Source organism: Gobius niger (genome assembly GCF_951799975.1).
Source record: "Gobius niger genome assembly, chromosome: 8".
NCBI lineage: Eukaryota > Metazoa > Chordata > Actinopteri > Gobiiformes > Gobiidae > Gobius > Gobius niger.
The window spans coordinates 2,933,619-2,954,166 of record NC_136859.1 but is presented as its reverse complement, the minus strand read 5'-3'; the positions used below and the strand labels follow the sequence as shown (position 1 = coordinate 2,954,166).

At 42.8% G+C, this 20,548-nt stretch overlaps 1 protein-coding gene and 1 long non-coding RNA gene across 2 annotated transcripts in view; both read right to left on the bottom strand.

Moving 5' to 3' along the window:
• The window catches only part of LOC306966347, a 347,602-nt gene that overhangs the window by 208,030 nt on the left and 119,024 nt on the right, over positions 1–20,548 (bottom strand). The gene's annotated exons all lie outside the window — the stretch shown is intronic.
• Positions 8,772–13,446, bottom strand: LOC306966675 (protein NLRC3-like; the record flags this gene model as incomplete). The annotated part of the gene is given in 10 exon segments (XM_079561488.1): positions 8,772–9,346; positions 9,578–9,624; positions 9,716–9,883; positions 9,951–10,118; positions 10,187–11,981; positions 12,074–12,266; positions 12,362–12,401; positions 12,581–12,715; positions 13,282–13,424; positions 13,426–13,446. Coding segments are annotated over 10 exon segments (3,285 nt in total).

The window sequence follows — 20,548 nt, the reverse complement described above, 5'->3', positions numbered from 1 at the left end:
ACGCTTTTACCATCGCACAGAAATCTCCTCTGCACTTCTCTGAGACGGAGTCAGAGGCAAAGGAAGCCGTGCACTTCATTAATAAGACTTTATTTCATCCACTTTGCAAACACAGTTTAACGTGAAGTCCCATTTAAACGGGCAGATAGACGCGCTGTCCACCGGCCTGACCCGCGAGGAGTCCTAATGATACAGCCAAACCTCTGCACAGACTTACAAACACCAGGCACGTGGTCTGGAGTTTAGAAATAGTAAGGTCCATATTCACCTTTTAGTGGACCAACATGTTTCACTTATGTCTTTTACACAGAAATAAATATCAGAAAAAAGGTTAAATTATAGTGGAATAAGTATTTGTTACACTTAAAATGAATGAGAAAAGCCTCTGTTAAAGTTTAATAGATATTTGCTCTCTAATTTAGCTGATTTAAATAATGAGATGTCTTTCCTTTATTTACACAGATTTTTTTCACTCACATCAAGAGAAAATGTGATTATTTGTACTTATTTCTCGTTATTTTTTGCTGTGTTTAAAGCCACACTTATTTGTATGATATTACTATGTATGTTTTACAGTAACATGCAGTTTTGGTGTTTGGGGCCCCGTAGTCCCTGTGCTGCCTGTGTCTGCTCCGCCCCTGCTCCTGTACCTGTATCTGGACACTGAAAATAAAACCTTTGTCTGGACTCATGACTTTGTTTTTGTTGCTTCTACTTCAGACGGATTCAGAGGAAATGTCTTCCCTCATTGATCAAACGTGAAGTCAGAGCGTTTGTGAGCTCTTTATCAGCCTGTCTGTAATGTCTGTGCATTATATTTGCTGAAATATCGATGGCTTCGTTAGTTTCATGGCTTTTATTCTTAGCCCAACAGCGGTAACTTTCTTGGCCGAGCGCATAGTCAACAACTTCCACATCCACATCCGGTTCCTCTGTGTAGAAACATTTCACAATAAAATACATGTTGCTGTGAACATCACATTTGCAACTTTTCTCTTATATTATGAATAGTGTCAGAAGGTAAACACTTCATCCTTTAAACGCTATATGTAACTTTATACCATTACTGAACAATGTGCTCTCTATAGCATAGCTGTAACATTTGAAATAAAACATGTATTAGTAGCACTGACTTGTGAACACGGTATCAGCAAATATCACAACATTGCTCACATGACCATGAACATTTGCACTGATCGTTACAAATAGCAGATCAACCTTTAGGTCTAATGTACTCATTTAAATGAGCAGGTGAGCATCGGTTAACTCGGGATGGACATCTGGGCATAACAGTCACAGGAGGATTGTCATTAGGATCAGGGGGAACATTTTGAAGCTCAGGTGAAACCTTCTTGAAGAATGACGCGTTCCTGACGACTGAGTGTCCGTCTCTTGTGGCTGTTCCTGCAGAACCTCTGACTTTGGTCACTCTGTATGGTTTGGTGTTATACGGTGGTGACAGTTTATTGTGCTTGAGTTGGCGATGTAGCACGGTGTCACCTGTAGTAAGTGAGTGAGGTGTGGCAGGACGCTTTGCATCAGCAGTGTTTTTCATCTTGGTCTTTGCGTTAGTGTCCTTTGTTCTCACTTCTGCATCTGAGCATCGTTTTGCTGTGTTACTGAAAGAAGGGAGTTCTGTAAACATCTTGCGTTGGAAAAGTACCTCAGCTGGTGAACTAGCAGTGGTTCTGTGAGGTGTGGATCGATATTCACGCAGGATGATGTTGAGTTGCTGTTTCCAGGGAATGCCTTGTGTTTCTGCGACACGTAGTGCTTTGCCTAAGGTTCTCATGAATCTTTCGGCAGTGGCATTGGCTTGAGGCCAAAGAGGTGTTATTCTGCGATGGTGAAATCCCAGGTCGTCTGCAAACTGTGAAAAACAGTCACTGTTAAATGGCGGTCCATTGTCTGTCTTTACCACCCTGGGGATTCCAAACATGGAGAACACTTTGTCGAAAACTGGGATAACGGTTGATGCTGATGTTGAACGCACATTTTCAACAATGGGGTAGCGAGAGTCATCATCTGTAATGACAAACAGATATTCTCCGGTGGGCAATGGTCCATAAAAGTCTGCGCTTACACTATGCCACGGTGCTTCAGGTAATGGTGACATTTGTAACGGTTCGTTTTGAGTGATTTGTGTATTAGCTTGACATGCCAGGCAGTTATGTACTGTTGTCTCTGCTTTGCGATCAATATCCGGAAACCATACCTTGGTTCGGAGCAATGCTTTCGTCTTGATGATGCCCTGATGTCCTTCATGGGCGAGTTGTATCGCTCTCTCTTGCAGGACAGTTGGAATAACAATCCGAGTGTCCCTGAGAACAATGTCCGAGGAGTCAGTTACAGTTAGTTCGCTGCAGACATGTTGGAATAGTTTTAGTATGTCAGCATGTTGTGACTTTTCTGTGTGACGCCACGTGTTGTCTCTGATGTGACCAACAACTTCTTGTAAAACAGGATCTTTCAGTGTTTCTGTTTGAATTTCTTGAAGCGTCATAGCTTTTGGAGTGGAATGGTATGAGAAGAAGTTCACACACTCCTCTGCAACCTTGCTCGCACGAGTGCTTTCACTCGTATGTGATGGCAGTGGATGGCGAGACATAAAGTCAGCTGGGTTGTCCGCACCTTTCCTGTGTTCCACTCTAAAGTTGTATGGCTGAAGTCTTAGTCCCCATCTTTCAATCCTGGCTGGTGGATTTGACCTTGGGTTGTTCCAAATAATCTCAAACTCTTTGTGATCAGGGCACGGCCCCCTATGGCCCGCCCATAGTGACGGGTATGCCTGAGATATTCATCGCTGTGGTATAGTTCTCAAACCTTTGGAGCCATTTTGTCCAACGAGGCCCGACTGAACCAGGTTCGCTCTCTGTGTCAGAAGCTGGGAGTGGAGAAGCGTGTGTAGCCATGCTCGTTTTGTTTTTTTGGCTTCCTTACGTGCGTTGTCTTTGCCTTTACGCTCGTCGCCAATGTAATGTCTGTGCATTATATTTGCTGAAATATCGATGGCTTCGTTAGTTTCATGGCTTTTATTCTTAGCCCAACAGCGGTAACTTTCTTGGCCGCGCATAGTCAACAACTTTCACATACACAACCGGTTCCTTTGTGTATGTAACGGGTGTGGATCAGTTCAACATAGTCTTATGGACTTGGGGAACATCCGTTAACCCTTTGTGGTCTCTACGTTGTGTTCGATTGGAGTACTGCGCGGAGAAGGAAGGACCAGGAGACGAGTCGATCACCGCGAGCACTTTACTGGCTTCTGCACAAAATAAAATAAAATGTACATGAAATGTACTGTAGTCTCTCCCATGCACACAGCTCACCAGTCCCCTCTCAGAAAGCATAGGGCAAACTGAGTGCAGCGAATATTGTGCACATACTTTTTAGACATTTTTGAAACAATGAAATTAAAATACATTTTTAACATGTAAATAAAAAACATGAATTGCATTTTCAAAATGCCCAGTGTAATTTATAAAATGTTGACCATGAACGATGAAGTGTTGCACATACCTGCACAAAATAAAATAAAATGTACATGAAATGTACTGCAGTCTCTCCCATGCACACAGCTCACCAGTCCCCTGTTAGTAGAGCGGTTAAGCTTCATAAAAATGCACAATTGTGCGTTTTTATGAAGAAAGCATGAAAGTTTTATCACAGTTAGCCCATACCATAAGGCTTATTTTTAGCTGTGGAGGTAAGCTGTATTTGACCTCTGATGACCCGAAGAGGTCATTGACCTCAAAATGCCAAAATGCAGACTTTTTCAGCCTGTATGTAACAAAATCATATTCACAGTGTGTAAAATAGTGCACTTCTATGCATTTAACATATCTAACACATGTGGCTATATTATTTTGCATTGTCCAGTGTCAAAAATATGTTAGCAAGTGAACACATAGATGATGCTTTTAGCTCTAGCACATTTTACATTAGCTTGCTAAAAAGACAAAAACGTTTTATACATGGGCTTACTTCCTACAACTCTTAAAAATGTACATTCAGATATTTTAACCTTGAATTATCTTAATTTGGAGTGTCCAATTATCTAATTAATATTGTTAAATTTGACGAGCACAAATCAATACCCACCTCTCAGAAAGCATAACGCAGACTGAGGGAGGCGCTGCTGCGGAGCTCAGAAAGCACGTGGTGCAGTGACAGTACAGGCATAAGTGAGCAACACTTCTGACATGGTAATAACAAATGAAATATGGCTAGAACTTGCCTCTAAACATGAAATACTTATGAAACAACTAGTAAAATGAAGGATTTGGTGAACTTCACTTACAAAAATTAAAGTACAATTTGTCCTTGGTAACATATAGTAACATTTCACAATAAAATAAATGCTACTGTGAACATCACACGATGACATCGCTGAGCTTGAGCTTTTACAAACAACGACAGTGCACATAACCGTAGTAAAGTGGACAGCTGTTGTGCCGCCATGACACCGGCTCTGATAGCGTGTGACGTCAGGGGTCAGAGGTGGGTGGGCGGAGTAAGGAAACTGAACCCCCTTTATTCACTTTATTCCGGAGGCTCCTTTTGTCCTATCAGTGAACATGGGGCTGGAGAAGTCCAGATAAAATCAGTCACTACACGAAAACAAAGCCGTTTTCAGGCCGTGCAGAGAAACGCTGCAGTGTCGACATGTCGGAGCAAATGAACATCGGACATTTTAACACATTGAGGCCGCGCTGTTTTGGGGATTTAGCTGCAACAATCCAGACCGTTTTTCAGGATATTTGTAGCAGCACAGCGTGTTCTATGTTATAGCTTTATAACGTTTGAAAGACGAGAATCTAAGCTCTCCACAGGTGAAAACAGTTTCATTCGACTCCAAAGCTAAACAGAGGCTAGTTTGATCAAAAATTATCTAGATTCTGAGATAATCAATGTTTTATCAAACATTCTCCTCTGATTAACTCCTCACCTCCTCTCCTCCTCCTCTCCTCCTCCTCACCTCCTCCTCACCTCCTCCTCTCTCCTCTCTGTAGGACACTAATGTTATGGGAAAAGGCAAATGCCTAAATATATTAGTTCAAGTCAACAACAACATTGTTGACATGTTTTGAAACACTGCGTGTTATCGATCTATCAAAAAAAATAAAAAATCTGTTTTTGGCACTAAATGTGTTAATAAGGTTAAGGCTCAACAGTCCCACCCACTTCAGGTCAGTGTCGGGTCCAACATAAAAAAGCCCATATATTTTTTGCATTGACTTTTCCAAAAAGTCAAAGATTAAGAGTTTAACGTCACAGCACAGGCTAATCAGCTCTGTGCTAACACGGACATGAAACATACAAGGTCAGATTGAAGATTTGCCTAAAACTGCAAAGTTATGACAGTAATTTTCAAGTATTTCTTTCTTGTAAAATACCCGCACAAGTGTCTGTCGTTAGCACATTGCTGATGAGCCGGCGTCGTGCCATTAAACTCTTAATAATTTACGTTTTCGAAAAGTCACCACTAAAAATACATGGGATTTTTGTTTGGCTCACCCAACATTCACACTGTCACATTTGGAAAAGCATTACAAATTAAAAGACAGCATAAAAGCAAGGCCGGATCTTGAACCCCACATGCCCACATGTGTAAGAAAATCCTGATGCCCCTAGTGGACAGTGCGTTACACGACAGCAGCCATTCCCACTTACAGGACGCCTTAAATCGATCCAAAAACGGCCCCGGATAATAATATATTTACTCTGTTCTGATGAATTTGACTTCAGGCTATTATTATTCACACTGAGAGGCTTCATGGACCTTTTAGAAAATAAAACACCAGAGTTTCAGAGTGAATTTGTTTGATTTGAGTTTCCACCACTGAGTCTGGAGTGAATGAATAATGACGACACTGTAATCATTAACACAGGCTTGAAAAACACAATACAAACATTTCTGTATCACAATCTGCAGAGTAGAAAGAAAATGATCGATGATCGAGAAGTGCCTTTTTTGGCGCAGTCTCCACCAGAGGGCGTCCTTTCCCACGTGTATGTTCCAGATGTGCAATGTGGCGTTGACATAATAACAGTCAGAGATCATTTACATCTTTGTCGCTCGTCCTGCCTAAAGTCATTTTGATTTTTAACATAAATGACATGACACACATATGTAACCCAGTCTCTCCTTTTTGCTGTTTTGTATTTACGCACTTTTATTTTGAAATACATTTATTTTGAAAAGAGGAAGTGTGATCCCCTCACTCAAACTTTATTTTCCTGTTTTCACGGTCACGTTGGGCGATAATGACCTTTTGATTTGTTAAAAATGGTATTAGTCCCGCCTCCCGAGCTGCGGAACCGAATCACTCACTAGTTTTCGGTCTTTCGCGCTCCGGGAATGAGCGGGACAGGCTGGAGACGGTCCGAGACAAAACCTCTAGGTCTGGTCAGTTTTATATATAAAAAAACGATGTAAAGAAATGACTTTGTATTTTGGTTGATTTGGAATAATTGTTGTGTGAAGTGGAAGGAGCACTAGCTGGAGAGGCTGTTCCTCACGATGCCTCATCTTGGTAAGTCCATGCCATGTGAGGATTAGAAAAACATGCTAGCGCGATGCTAATATTAGCGCGATGCTAACGCTAATCTCGAGTGCCGTTTTTTTTGTTTGAAAGCGATGTAAAAGCTATTTTTGGTAAAGATGTGGTTTCTACCAAATTCTAGTTTAGTTCATAAAACACAGAAGCACTTTTGGTTGTTTTTGCGCTTTTTTTGATCCAATGTAATTATTATTTTTGAAGTTTATTGTACATTTTTCATGGTTTGTAATAGAGTTCGGGAAAGTCCACAGTTGCCATGGAGATCCGCCATCTTTGCAGCTGTTAGCAAACATTTCCATTGACTAACATGAGCTAAAAACAGTATAAAAAGTGGAGAAAAAAGCCGTGGATCAGCTCCGTTAGCTGCTGAGTTACTGCTGGTAAAAACATGTAACTCACTGTGGTGTCCAAGTGTTTTAATGTGAACATTAATCCCATAATGCTTAGCGATATGACGTCACATTCATGAACTCTATATGAAAGTGCACAGTAATTCTTCTGTGATGCTAAACCCAGTAGCACAGATAAGGTTTTACTGAAGTGTTGATTTTGAAGGAGAATATTTGAATTCATTAGTTTCATTTCATGAGTTATAAAAAGTTAAAATTCACTTAAAATCAATATGTTGATTAGTTAAAAAAATATTGAATCATAATTTGGTTACATAATAATAAAAAAAACGTTAAAAAGAGAAATTCATTTGCTTGTTTTACATGGATTAAAAACTATTTCATGTATTAAAAAGGATATTTGAGTTAAAAACATGTATGTGAAGTATTACTGTATATTTTTTAAGATATAAAGAACAAAGCTATAACGACTGAGAAGAGACAGGATAACAGATTTTTATTTATCTGTAAACAATAATACCATGATTGTTGTGCAGGCTGGTTTTTCATGGTTAAGAAAACCCTGGATGGATTTCCTGGATTCTCTCTGGACGGAGACGTCGAGCCTGTGCCCAGAACAGAACTGAACGTCGAAGAACAACCGTCTTTCTACCAATATCCGAGAGGTAACGCCTTAAAACACCACTTTAAAGGAAAAAGATCTGAACAATGAAGACAATTGACTTGACTTAAGACTTAAACAAACTGAAACACTGAGCTCAATGGGACTGGGGAGTTATTTTTGGTTACATACGCCGGCTCTGCTTATTGTCACATATTGAATAAAATAATACTAAATAATACTTTTTCTTATTTACGCCTTGTCTACAGCCATTTCATTGCACATTCACCTTAGTTCCTATTGTAATCCTATTGAACCTGGCAACTGGTCTATACTTTTAATTTCACCTAATCTACTTACCGTGAGTCCGGGGTTACACATAGTCCTCACATCACTACGAGTTTGGCTGCTGTACTTTTTATGAGAGTTTTGTTTTGTAATTTGGGTCTAAAACAGCAAATTAAATCAAACCTAATATGAAAATGTAAGTTTATTTGTATAATATGAGTGAGTCTGTCCCTCTATATGTCCCACCACCGTAACATCTGCACATCCCACACCCACAGCTGCTTTGGCCTTAAAGAGGGGAGATTATACTGGCAGGTGTATGATCTCAAACCCGTCGTTATCACTGTCTTACACTTTGTTTCCTTTTTTTATTTTTAGAAACAGTGAATGTTTCAAGTTTCAGTTTTAAAAAGCAAAACCTAAAAACATCAGTTGTTTCCTTTCACCAGGCCGATAATCGTGAAGAATCGTAAAATCACAATATTTTAGAATCAGAATAGTTTTTATTGCCATTGTTTGAGAACAGGTTCACAAACTAGGATTTTTTCTCGGTACAATCGTGCAACATAAAACATAAAACACAGAATTTAGTTCAAAATAAGCAACTTTAAAACTATAAGGCTATGAGGGCATGAAGAAGATTAATGAAATACATAGTTTTTGTCTCCAGTGCTTAGTTTCTACCTGGTTTTAGTCTCAAACACTGAATAATACTTTAAACCACTGACCCTCTGGGGTGAAGTGTCTTGCTCATTGACAGAGTAAGTGCGGGTGAGACTGAGATGTGAACCGTCGACCTCACGGTAACAGGGCGACGGCTCCACCTGTATCTGTCAGAGCCTCAAACACACAAGTGATGATTTAATAAAGACGTGTTTTATTTCAACAGTGAATCAGTGATTACAGGCGGAGCCAGCTGTGATTGGTCCTTACAGCTGTCAATCAAATGTGTGTCATAAAAGAGCTCAGTCACAGAGGTCCACCAGGGGGCGCTCTCCTCAGGTCTAACACAGACACAGAGTCACCTTCATCCCTCAGCCTAAACCCAGGAAACAGAGGCTCAGTGAAGGAGGAGGTGAAGGTGTGAATGTGGGACAGTTTTCCACCAGAGCCGACCTCATAGAAGGACAGAGCTCCAGCCTCAGAGTCCAGGAACACGCCCACTACACCTGAGCGAGAGCGAGAGGAGGAGGTGGGGAAGAGGCGTGTTTCTCTCTTGTTGTGAAAGACATAGTAATCTCCACCAAAGATTCTCAGACTCCAGGACTGATCATTGTTTCCAAACCTCCTCTCCTCTCTGTCTCCTCTCGTTCTGATTCCTCTGTAACTCACTGCTATATCAACCCACCACCTCCCGCTCCACTGCACCTCCCAGTAACAGCGCCCCCTCAGGCCAGTGGAGCTCAGGACCTGAGGCTTGTCCATGAACCTGTCCTCATGATCTGGATACTGCTGCTCCTCTCTCACTCTCACAGTCCGTTTGTCCTCAGACAGAAGGAGGTTCCTCTGAGCTGTGTTTGGATCCAGAGAAAACTCACAGGAATCTGAGGAAACAAACACAACTCATGACATCACTTCCTGTTCCTGTGTCTGAAGAGTTCTTTCATGTGTAATAAGCTGTAATAAGTCTGACACATATATTCAGAAGAGCATGGATTTGGTGCATATTTTGTAAATTAAATCTATCTCTTTGCAGATTTTTCCTCTAAAAACAGATCATGTAAACCTGATGAAGTTCAAGTTATTTCCATGAAATGAATAAAACACGGACTCACATTTCCTCGGACCTGGGACCATCCACTGTTCTCCAGCAGGATCCAGCCTGAAACACACAAGTCCAGTTTACTGTAGACCAGACCTGGACCAACCATGGACCAGAGACAAGACCCTGAGAGAGTCCAGGGGGGGCTCACCTGAGAGAGTGCAGGGGCCCCTGAGGGGCCCGTAGAGCGGTCAGGAGCTCGGTGGAGGGTCCTGGATTGTTGTAGCTCAGGTCTAACTCTCTCAGGTGGGAGGGGGCGGAGCTCAGAGCTGAGGCCAGAGAAGCCCCGCCCCTCTCTGAGACCAGACATCCAGACAGACTAAAGACACACAGCATTAGCCTCTAATGTGGACACAGAGACAGAGTGCATCATGGGAGCGTCTCACCTGAGGGTGTGCAGTCTGCAGGGGGCGCTCTTCAGTCCAGAACACAGCAGCTCCACTCCTGAGTCCTGGAGGTCGTTGTTACTGAGATCCAGGTGAGTCAGACTGGAGGAGCTGAGGACTGAGGCCAGAGGAGCACAGCTGAGAGGAGACAGGCCACAGCCGCTCAGACTGAGGACAGAGAGGACGATTAGAGACGAGAGCCAAGACACAAGTGTTTAAATACAGTCTGGACTCACATGGCTTTGGTGGAGGCTTTGACGACCGGCAGCAGCTTCAGGAGAACTGTCTCTGAAGGACAGTATTTCCTGAGGTCAAACTCCTCCAGGTCTGAGTCTGAGGACAGTAAGAGGAAGGACAGAGCAGACCAATGAGCAGGAGAACGTAACAAGGAGAGAAGTCCTTTTCTCATGTATCTCTGTATCTGCTCTATCAGACTGTGGTCGTTCAGTTCGTTCAGACAGTGGAGCAGGTTCAGGCTCCTCTCTGCAGACAGACCCTCTTCATTCAGCTTCTGTTTGATGTACTTTACTGTCTCCTGATTGGTCGAGTCACTTCCTGTGTGAGTCAGCTGACCTGGCAGCAGGCTCTGATTGGTCGGCAGAGACAGCCCCAGGAGGAAGCGCAGGAACAGGTCCAGGTGTCCGTTTGGACTCTGTAAGGCCCGGTCCACAGCAGAGCGGTAGAAGGTCTCAGGGCTCTCAGAGGAGTGTGGTGAGGACAGCAGGTTCTCCCCAGAGCTGACGAAGGTCTGATGGACGTGAAGAGCAGCCAGAAACTCCTGCACAGTCAGATGGATGAAGCAGTAGACCTTGTCCTGGTACAGGCCTGGCTCCTCTCTAAAGACCTGTGTGAAGACTCCGGAGTACACTGAGGCGGCTGCAGCGTCCAGCCCACACTCGCTCAGGTCACTCTCGTAGAAGATCAGGTTTCCTTTCTGCAGCTGCTCAAAGGCCAGTTTTCCCAGAGACCGCACCATCTCCCAGGTCTCTGGAGTCCAGTGAAGGTCTGTCCCAGAACCCTCATGATACTTGATGTTCTTGACTTTGGCCTGGACCACCAGGAGGTGGATGTACATCTGGGTGAGGGTGCGGGGCAGCTTTCCTCTCTCTCTGGTCTCCATCAGATGGAGCAGGACTGTGGAGAGGATCCAGCAGAAGACTGGGATGTGGCACATGATGTACAGGCTGTGGATGCTCTTGATGTGGGAGATGATGTCTGTGGCCTGCTGCTCGTCTCTGAACCTCTTCCTGAAGTACTGCTCCTTCTGTGGGTCGCTGAACCCTCGCACCTCTGTCACTATGGAGACGCACTCAGCAGGGATCTGATTGGCCGCCGCGGGGCGTGTGGTTATCCAGAGGCGAGCGGAGGGAAGCAGGCTCCCCCTGATGAGGTTCACCAGCAGCTCCTCCACTGAGGCGCTCTCTGTGGGCTCCGTCAGGACCCGGGTCCGGCTGAAGTCCAGAGGAAGTCTGCACTCGTCCAGACCGTCAAAGATGAAGAGCACCTGGAGCTGCTGAAAGCTGCAGAGACCTTTGGTTTGACTGAAGAAGTGGTGCAGCAGCTCCACCAGGCTGTACTCTGTGTCTCTGAGCACATTGAGCTCTCTGAAAGTGAAGGGGAACAGCAGCTGGACGTCCTGGTGGGCTCTGCCTTCAGCCCAGTCCAGACTCAACTTCTGGGTCAGCACTGTTTTCCCCACGCCGGCCACGCCCTTCGTCAGCACCGTCCTGATTGGTCCCTCCTCTGTCAGCTCTGCTCTGATTGGCTGCTGTCTGTGGGCGGGGCCTTTAAACAGGTCTTCACATGTGATGCTGGTCTCTGTAGCGGCTGGTTTCCTGGACGCCGTCTCGATGTGTCTGACCTCATGTTCCTGGTTGACCTCTGAGGCCCCTCCCTCTGTGATGTAGAGCTCTGTGTAGATCTGGTGCAGGGGGGCGGAGTTTCCTGCTTTAGCCACGCCCTCAAACACAAAGCTGAACCTCTGCTGCAGATGACTCTTCAGTTTATCTCTGCAAACTCCAACAGAACTCCCTGAATAAAGACAGAGACAACAGTGAACTCTTCACTGGACACAAACTCAAATATAAGTTATTAAAGTTATGTAGATGTGGAAGAGTTCTTACTGGAGCTCAGACGCTCGGCCAGCTGCTCCTGCTTCATCCTCCTCAGGAAGTCCAGGGTGATGTTCAGCACAGCCTCTCTGCTGCTCTGCTCCTCCTCACTCTCTGAGCTACTCTCTGGGTACTCTGAGACCAGGAGCCTGTGGAGCCTCTGCAGCTGCTCTTTGACAAACGTCAGGATGTCCTCCTCCAGACGCTGGAATAGAATCAGATTGAAAGAGTTTCAGTCAAAGAGAGGACCTGAGGAGCCCCACAGAGAACCCCACACACGCTGCAGTCGTGGCTACTCACCGTGAATATGGCGTCCAGCTGCTCCTTTGGGCCTGGCTCCCTGTGAACCAACAAACAGAAACATTAGAGACTGAGCAGAGACCACTGCAGCCGCCTTTGGACTCATTTAGACTCACAAGAAGCTCCTCCACAGACCTCCTGAGGACTCACCATCTACAGCTCACACCAGGACTAAACCAGGACTAAACCAGGTCTGACTCTGGTTTACGCAGGTCTTACCTCTGGTCTTCAGGAGGAGGTTCTTTAAAGTGAGGAGGGTAGCCTTTGGAGTGGTCACTTTTCAGAGACACAGAGCTGGGAGCAGGTTTAGGTCTGGGTTTAGACCCAGGTCCAGGTGGGTCCATGTTGAAGCTGCTGAGAATCAGAAGAAGAGTTCATTTGAACAAACAGAGACTGACTGAGTTTAACCTTAAACCTGGTTGGTCCAGTCCACCTCAAATACTTATTATCTTTCATTCAACAACAGGCCTTTTGCTCAGTGTCTGTTCTAGATCTGTTTGTTTGTTGCTGTTGGAATGTTTGTGTCATAATGGATTAAAGAAGCAACTTTTGATGATTCAAATTTGCAGAAGAAAAGGACGTTTCACCAAAAGTGAGGATGACGACACTTCACTTTCTATCTGATTATTTTCTCACTAGAGTTTAGTTTATGGACAAGTTTATAAACTGTATAAATATTGTAACGTGAGGGACTTGGTGAAGGCCTCGATTTATTCTATTGTATTGTTTTGTTGTCGTGTAAAATGATAATTGATGGATTTCTCTGATTGTGGCCGTTCAATAGGAGGCCAGAGACTGGTTTATGTTTCCTGAAACCTCCCAGATTAAACTCTGTGACTGAAGAGACTCAAATGGACAAATCGGCCAAAGACAGGGACAGCTCTGCACACTTTGGTCAATATGTTATTTATGGGACTGACCTCTGGTCTTCAGGAGGAGGTTCTTTAAAGACAGGAGGGTTTTCTTTAGAGCGGTCACTTCTCAGAGACACAGAGCTGGGAGCAGGTTTAGGTCTGGGTTTGGACCCGGGGCCAGGTCCAGGTGGGTCCATGATGAAGCTGCTGAGAATCAGAAGAAGAGTTCATTAGATCAGAACAAACAGGTTAGAAACAGATCCAACAAATCCAGTAGTTTTTGTTTAGACCAATAAAACATCAGGAGTGTCCTCACAGAGCTGCAACACTAGACTCAAACTGTTCCTCAAACATCACCAACATCTGGACTTTACTAAAGCCACTGAGTCGCTCAGAGCGGCTCCTCGTCCTCCACACGTCTGTCAGGTCATTCTAAAGATAAAGTAACTGTGTTGGAGTCAGGGCGGACCTTTTGTCCCTCAAAGGAAAAGCAGATTTATTTATAGAGCACATTTCACACACAAGGCAACTCAATGTGCCTCAACACCATAAACACGACAATAACTCAATAAAACAAATCCATCAATACAACTCATGAAAATATATAAGAAATACAAATATGTATGTATTAAAATTGTATTTTAAAATGTGTTAAAATACAGTCATTTACCACAGGCAGCAGTAAATAACTGTTTTCCGCCTGGAATGACAGGAAGTGTTTTTTCTGCACCTTTATTCAAGACAATTATTATTATTTAAAACAACAAATCAATCTAACTGAAGATGTGCCAGCACATTTTTGCAAATGCCTGATGGTTTTCAAAAATAATCAGTCATGTTTTTGGCTCTGTAAACCACCACACAAGATTTTAAATTAAACAAAATGGTGCAGGAATTACAACTAGTGGATCGACCAGACCCGGACTAGACCAGGCCTTAACCAGCACTAAACCAGATACAAAAGACTAAACTCGGTTTAAGCAGGGAGTCGGGTGTGGCAGGTCTAAACCAGGACTAAACCAGGTCTAAACCAGGACTAAACCAGGACCAAACCAGGACTAAACCAGGTCTAAACCAGGACTAAACCAGGACTAAACCAGGTCTAAACCAGGTCTAAACCAGGACTAAACCAGGACTAAACCAGGTCTAAACCAGGTCTAAACCAGGACTAAACCAGGACTAAACCAGGTCTAAACCAGGTCTAAACCAGGACTAAACCAGGTCTAAACCAGGTCTAAACCAGGACTAAACCAGGTCTAAACCAGGTCTAAACCAGGACTAAACCAGGTCTAAACCAGGACTAAACCAGGACTAAACCAGGACTAAACCAGGTCTAAACCAGGACTAAACCAGGACTAAACCAGGTCTAAACCAGGTCTAAACCAGGACTAAACCAGGTCTAAACCAGGACTAAACCAGGACTAAACCAGGACTAAACCAGGACTAAACCAGGACTAAACCAGGTCTAAACCAGGACTAAACCAGGACTAAACCAGGTCTAAACCAGGTCTAAACCAGGACTAAACCAGGACTAAACCAGGTCTAAACCAGGTCTAAACCAGGACTAAACCAGGACAACCAGGTCTAAACCAGGACTAAACCAGGACTAAACCAGGACTAAACCAGGTCTAAACCAGGTCTAAACCAGGACTAAACCAGGTCTAAACCAGGACTAAACCAGGACTAAACCAGGTCTAAACCAGGTGTAAACCAGGTCTAAACCAGGTCTAAACCAGGACTAAACCAGGACTAAACCAGGTCTAAACCAGGACTAAACCAGGACTAAACCAGGTCTAAACCAGGTCTAAACCAGGTCTAAACCAGGTCTAAACCAGGACTAAACCAGACCTAAACCAGGTCTAAACCAGGACTAAACCAGGACTAAACCAGGACTAAACCAGGTCTAAACCAGGTCTAAACCAGGTCTAAACCAGGTCTAAACCAGGTCTAAACCAGGTCTAAACCAGGACTAAACCAGGTCTAAACCAGGACTAAACCAGAACTAAACCAGGTCTAAACCAGGACTAAACCAGGACTAAACCAGGACTAAACCAGGTCTAAACCAGGACTAAACCATGTCTAAACCAGGTCTAAACCAGGTCTAAACCAGGTCTAAACCAGGTCTAAACCAGATCTAAACCAGGACTAAACCAGGTCTAAACCAGGTCTAAACCAGGTCTAAACCAGGTCTAAACCAGGTCTAAACCAGATCTAAACCAGGACTAAACCAGGTCTAAACCAGGTCTAAACCAGATCTAAACCAGGACTAAACCAGGTCTAAACCAGGTCTAAACCAGGACTAAACCAGGTCTAAACCAGATCTAAACCAGGTCTAAACCAGGACTAAACCAGGACTAAACCAGGTCTAAACCAGATCTAAACCAGGTCTAAACCAGGTCTAAACCAGGACTAAACCAGGACTAAACCAGGACTAAACCAGGTCTAAACCAGATCTAAACCAGGACTAAACCAGGTCTAAACCAGATCTAAACCAGGACTAAACCAGGACTAAACCAGGACTAAACCAGGTCTAAACCAGGTCTAAACCAGGACTAAACCAGGTCTAAACCAGGTCTAAACCAGATCTAAACCAGGTCTAAACCAGGACTAAACCAGGACTAAACCAGGACTAAACCAGGTCTAAACCAGGTCTAAACCAGATCTAAACCAGGTCTAAACCAGGTCTAAACCAGGTCTAAACCAGGTCTAAACCAGGTCTAAACCAGGACTAAACCAGGACTAAACCAGGTCTAAACCAGGTCTAAACCAGGACTAAACCAGGACTAAACCAGGACTAAACCAGGACTAAACCAGATCTAAACCAGGTCTAAACCAGGACTAAACCAGGACTAAACCAGGACTAAACCAGGTCTAAACCAGGTCTAAACCAGGTCTAAACCAGGTCTAAACCAGGTCTAAACCAGGTCTAAACCAGGTCTAAACCAGGTCTAAACCAGGTCTAAACCAGGTCTAAACCAGGTCTAAACCAGGTCTAAACCAGGACTAAACCAGGTCTAAACCAGGACTAAACCAGGTCTAAACCAGGTCTAAACCAGGTCTAAACCAGGACTAAACCAGGTCTAAACCAGATCTAAACCAGGTCTAAACCAGGTCTAAACCAGGTCTAAACCAGGTCTAAACCAGGACTAAACCAGGTCTAAACCAGGTCTAAACCAGGTCTAAACCAGGACTAAACCAGGTCTAAACCAGATCTAAACCAGGTCTAAACCAGGTCTAAACCAGGTCTAAACCAGGACTAAACCAGGTCTAAACCAGGTCTAAACCAGGTCTAAACCAGGACTAAACCAGGTCTAAACCAGATCTAAACCAGGTCTAAACCAGGTCTAAACCAGGTCTAAACCAGGTCTAAACCAGGACTAAACCAGGTCTAAACCAGGTCTAAACCAGATCTAAACCAGGTCTAAACCAGGACTAAACCAGGTCTAAACCAGGTCTAAACCAGGTCTAAACCAGGACTAAACCAGGTCTAAACCAGGTCTAAACCAGGTCTAAACCAGATCTAAACCAGGTCTAAACCAGGACTAAACCAGGTCTAAACCAGGACTAAACCAGGACTAAACCAGGACTAAACCAGGACTAAACCAGGACTAAACCAGGTCTAAACCAGGTCTAAACCAGGTCTAAACCAGGTCTAAACCAGGACTAAACCAGGTCTAAACCAGGTCTAAACCAGGTCTAAACCAGGACTAAACCAGATCTAAACCAGGTCTAAACCAGGTCTAAACCAGGACTAAACCAGGTCTAAACCAGGACTAAACCAGGTCTAAACCAGGTCTAAACCAGATCTAAACCAGGTCTAAACCAGGACTAAACCAGATCTAAACCAGGACTAAACCAGATCTAAACCAGGTCTAAACCAGGACTAAACCAGGTCTAAACCAGGTCTAAACCAGGTCTAAACCAGGACTAAACCAGGACTAAACCAGGACTAAACCAGGTCTAAACCAGGACTAAACCAGGACTAAACCAGGTCTAAACCAGGACTAAACCAGGTCTAAACCAGGACTAAACCAGGACTAAACCAGGACTAAACCAGGACTAAACCAGGACTAAACCATGTTCATACTGGACTAAACCACTGCCTCATTATTTGACATTATTATAAGAAATACTCACTGCGACACGTCGTCCTGATACTTCACTTCGTACAAAGGTTGACTTTTATTGCAGGTGTAATATCCGCTCTGGGACTGAGCTGTAGTGTCTCTGAGCTCCAGCAGGGGGCGCCACACTCTGCGTCTCTCACCGTGTGTTTGTTTTTGGAAAAGAAATGGGCAAATTTCAACATCTATAGATTTATACATTTCTCTAAAACTGTGTTAAAATTAAAATGTTAAAATCACGATAAAGAGATAAAAAAAAACACACACTAAACATGTGACAACAAAGGGGGCGACAACAAACGCAACAAAACAGTTCAGATCAGTTTTGTAGGTCTTAGCTTTCAAATGAGGCGTGAGACTGGCACATAAGCTCCAGTCAAAAAGCTTTTAGATTTGAGTAAAACTGAACTGGAAAGGATGCGCTCAGTGAACCCTTTAATAGTTTGCTCGACCGTTTGGTGGAGCAAACTTTATCCAATCATGTTGTTTCACTGCCATTCGGTTCAAGTTTGTAATACCCAAAATATCCAGTTTGGACTAGTATAGGTTGGGGTTGGACTAGTTAGGGCTGGTTTATGCTGGTTTAGAGCAGGTTTGGGCCTGTTCCGACCTAATGTGGACCGGTTAAGAGCAGTTTTAGACTGGTTTGGACCTGGTTCGGACTGGTTTAGACTCAGTTTGGTCTGGTTTATGCTTGTTTTGACAGGTTTAGAGCAGTTTTTGACTGGTTTGGACCTGGTTCGGACTGGTTTAGACTCAGTTTGGTCTGGTTTATGCTGGTTTTGACAGGTTTAGAGCAGTTTTAGACTGGTTTGGACTGGTTTAGACCAGGTTTGGGCCTGTTCTGACCTAATTTGGACCGGTTAAGAGCAGTTTTAGACTGTTTTAGACCTGGTTTGGACTGGTTTAGACCCGGTTTGGACTGGTTTACACTGGTTTTGACAGGTTTAGAGCAGTTTTAGACTGGTTTGGACCAGTTCAGACCAGGTTTGGGCTTGTCTGCTGGTTTTGACAGGTTTAGAGCTGGTTTGGACTGGTTTAGACCAGGTTTGGTTTAGAGGAGGTTCCGATTGGTTTCGACAGGGTTTAGATCAGGTCTGGCTGGACTGGTTTGTGCTGGTTTAGATCAGGTTTGTGCTGGTTTAGATCAGGTTTGTGCTGGTTTAAGGCAGGAAACTCAGAGGTCTATCAAAATAAATAAACATAAACTAATAACATTGATGTTTGTCGTCCAAATGCTTAGAAAACACAAAAAGTCTGTAGGGAGAAACATTAAAGGGTGTGAGGTTGAAAAGTGGATTTTGCTTCACACAAACTTGAAGTAAACGTCCGCACACAGTATAGAAAAAGCCGAGAACTCGGAGAGAGAAGTGGATTCTTTAATGAGTCAGAGCAGAACAGGCAGAATCCACTCACACGTCGACACATTCAGACCAAACTACACATAGGTTTCCATGAGTCCGTGATGTTACTGTAAACTTCAGATGGTTCTTTTGTTAATGACGGCTACACGAGGCTCCAGAAGCGTCCCGTTTGTTTCCTACCACTCAAAAGTCTCACAGTGTCGTCCTGCTCCGGGGGCTCAGGGGAACATTTACCGTTCATTTGAAGATCTCACTTTGTTACCACACATCACAAACCTGGAATGTTCCGCAGTGTGGCTTTGAGCGTGGCCTGCGAACAGAACTGAATAAATAAAGGACATTATTACAAACACATGAAATGAATAGAAAGATAAAAAGTGCCAGTGTTTTTCCCTTTAGGCTCAGTATAAAAATAAACAACCAAAACAACACAAGAGTCTTCAGTCACATGATGCACACATGTAATAAACTCCATTAGCAGCTCAGGTCATGGAATGAAGAAGGATTTGCATTTTTGTTTAGATACTGTTACTCAGAGGGTCATTTAACCTCTTAACTCCCGCCTGAACCCAGAGCATTTTCTCCAGGTCAGCTTTACCCAAATCCTGTAGGCCAGTGTAACGCCTCGTTTGAAAGCTAAGATCGACAAAACTCATCGAAATGGATCTTTTTCCTCACATCAGATTTTTTTTTCATCATTTTTTGGGGGGTTTCAACTCATTTTTGTAATTTTTTTGTCAAATAGTACATTTTTTTCACATTTGTCCTATTGTGGTCAAATTTTGTCCATTTTTGTCACTTTTTGCCACTTTTTCATCATTTTTTGTAGTAATTTTTTTGTACATTTTTTTGTCTTTTTTTTGTGACTTTTTGTGACATTTTTGCCACTTTTTTCATCATTTTTTGTACATTTTTTTCTAAATTTTTTCTAAATTTTTTGTCATATTTTTGTCCTTTTTTGTCACTTTTTCCATCATGTTTTCATCATTTTTTGTCAATTTGTTGTCAGATTTTTGTCATTTTTTAGTGACGTTTTTGCAACTTTTTACATAATTTTTTGTCAATTTTTTGTCAAATTTGTATAAATTTTTTGTCACATTTTTGCCACTTTTTCATAATTTTTTGTCAATTTTTGGTCAATTTTTAGTAATTTTTAGTCATATTTTTGTCCTTTTTTGTCAATTTTTTTTACATTTTTGTGGCATTTTTGCCACTTTTTCCATCATTTTTTCATAATTTTTGGTCAATTTTTGGTCAATTTGTTAGTAATTTTTAGTCATATTTTTGTCCTTTTTTGCCACTTTTTCCATCATGTTTTCATCATTTTTTGTCAATTTTTTGTCAGATTTTTGTCATTTTTTGTGACGTTTTTGCAACTTTTTACATCATTTTTTCATCATTTTTTGTCAATTTTTGCCACTTTTTCATCATTTTTGGTAAATTATTTGTCATTTTTTTAGTAATTTTTATTACGTTTTTTTTTTCAATTTTTGAAACATTTTTGTGACAGTTTTGCCACTTTTTCCATAATTTTTTTGTCAATTTTTTTTCATTTTTTCATAATTTTTTTGTCAAACTTTTGTCAATTTGTTGTCAGTTTTTTGTCTAAATTTTCTCACTTTTTTGTCACATCTTCATCATTGTTTTCGTCTCAGTTCTGTCGCTATTTTCTCACCTTTTTTCCAGAAGCTTTTGGATTGGGGTAAAGCCAAACTGGAGGAAATGTGCTCGGTTCAGGTGGGAGTTAAGGGGTGAATAAGCTCATGTGCAAAACGAGGATTACATCAGTGTTTAATCAAACACTAATGTTCTTACCCAGAACCATAACATTGTGTAATAACAACA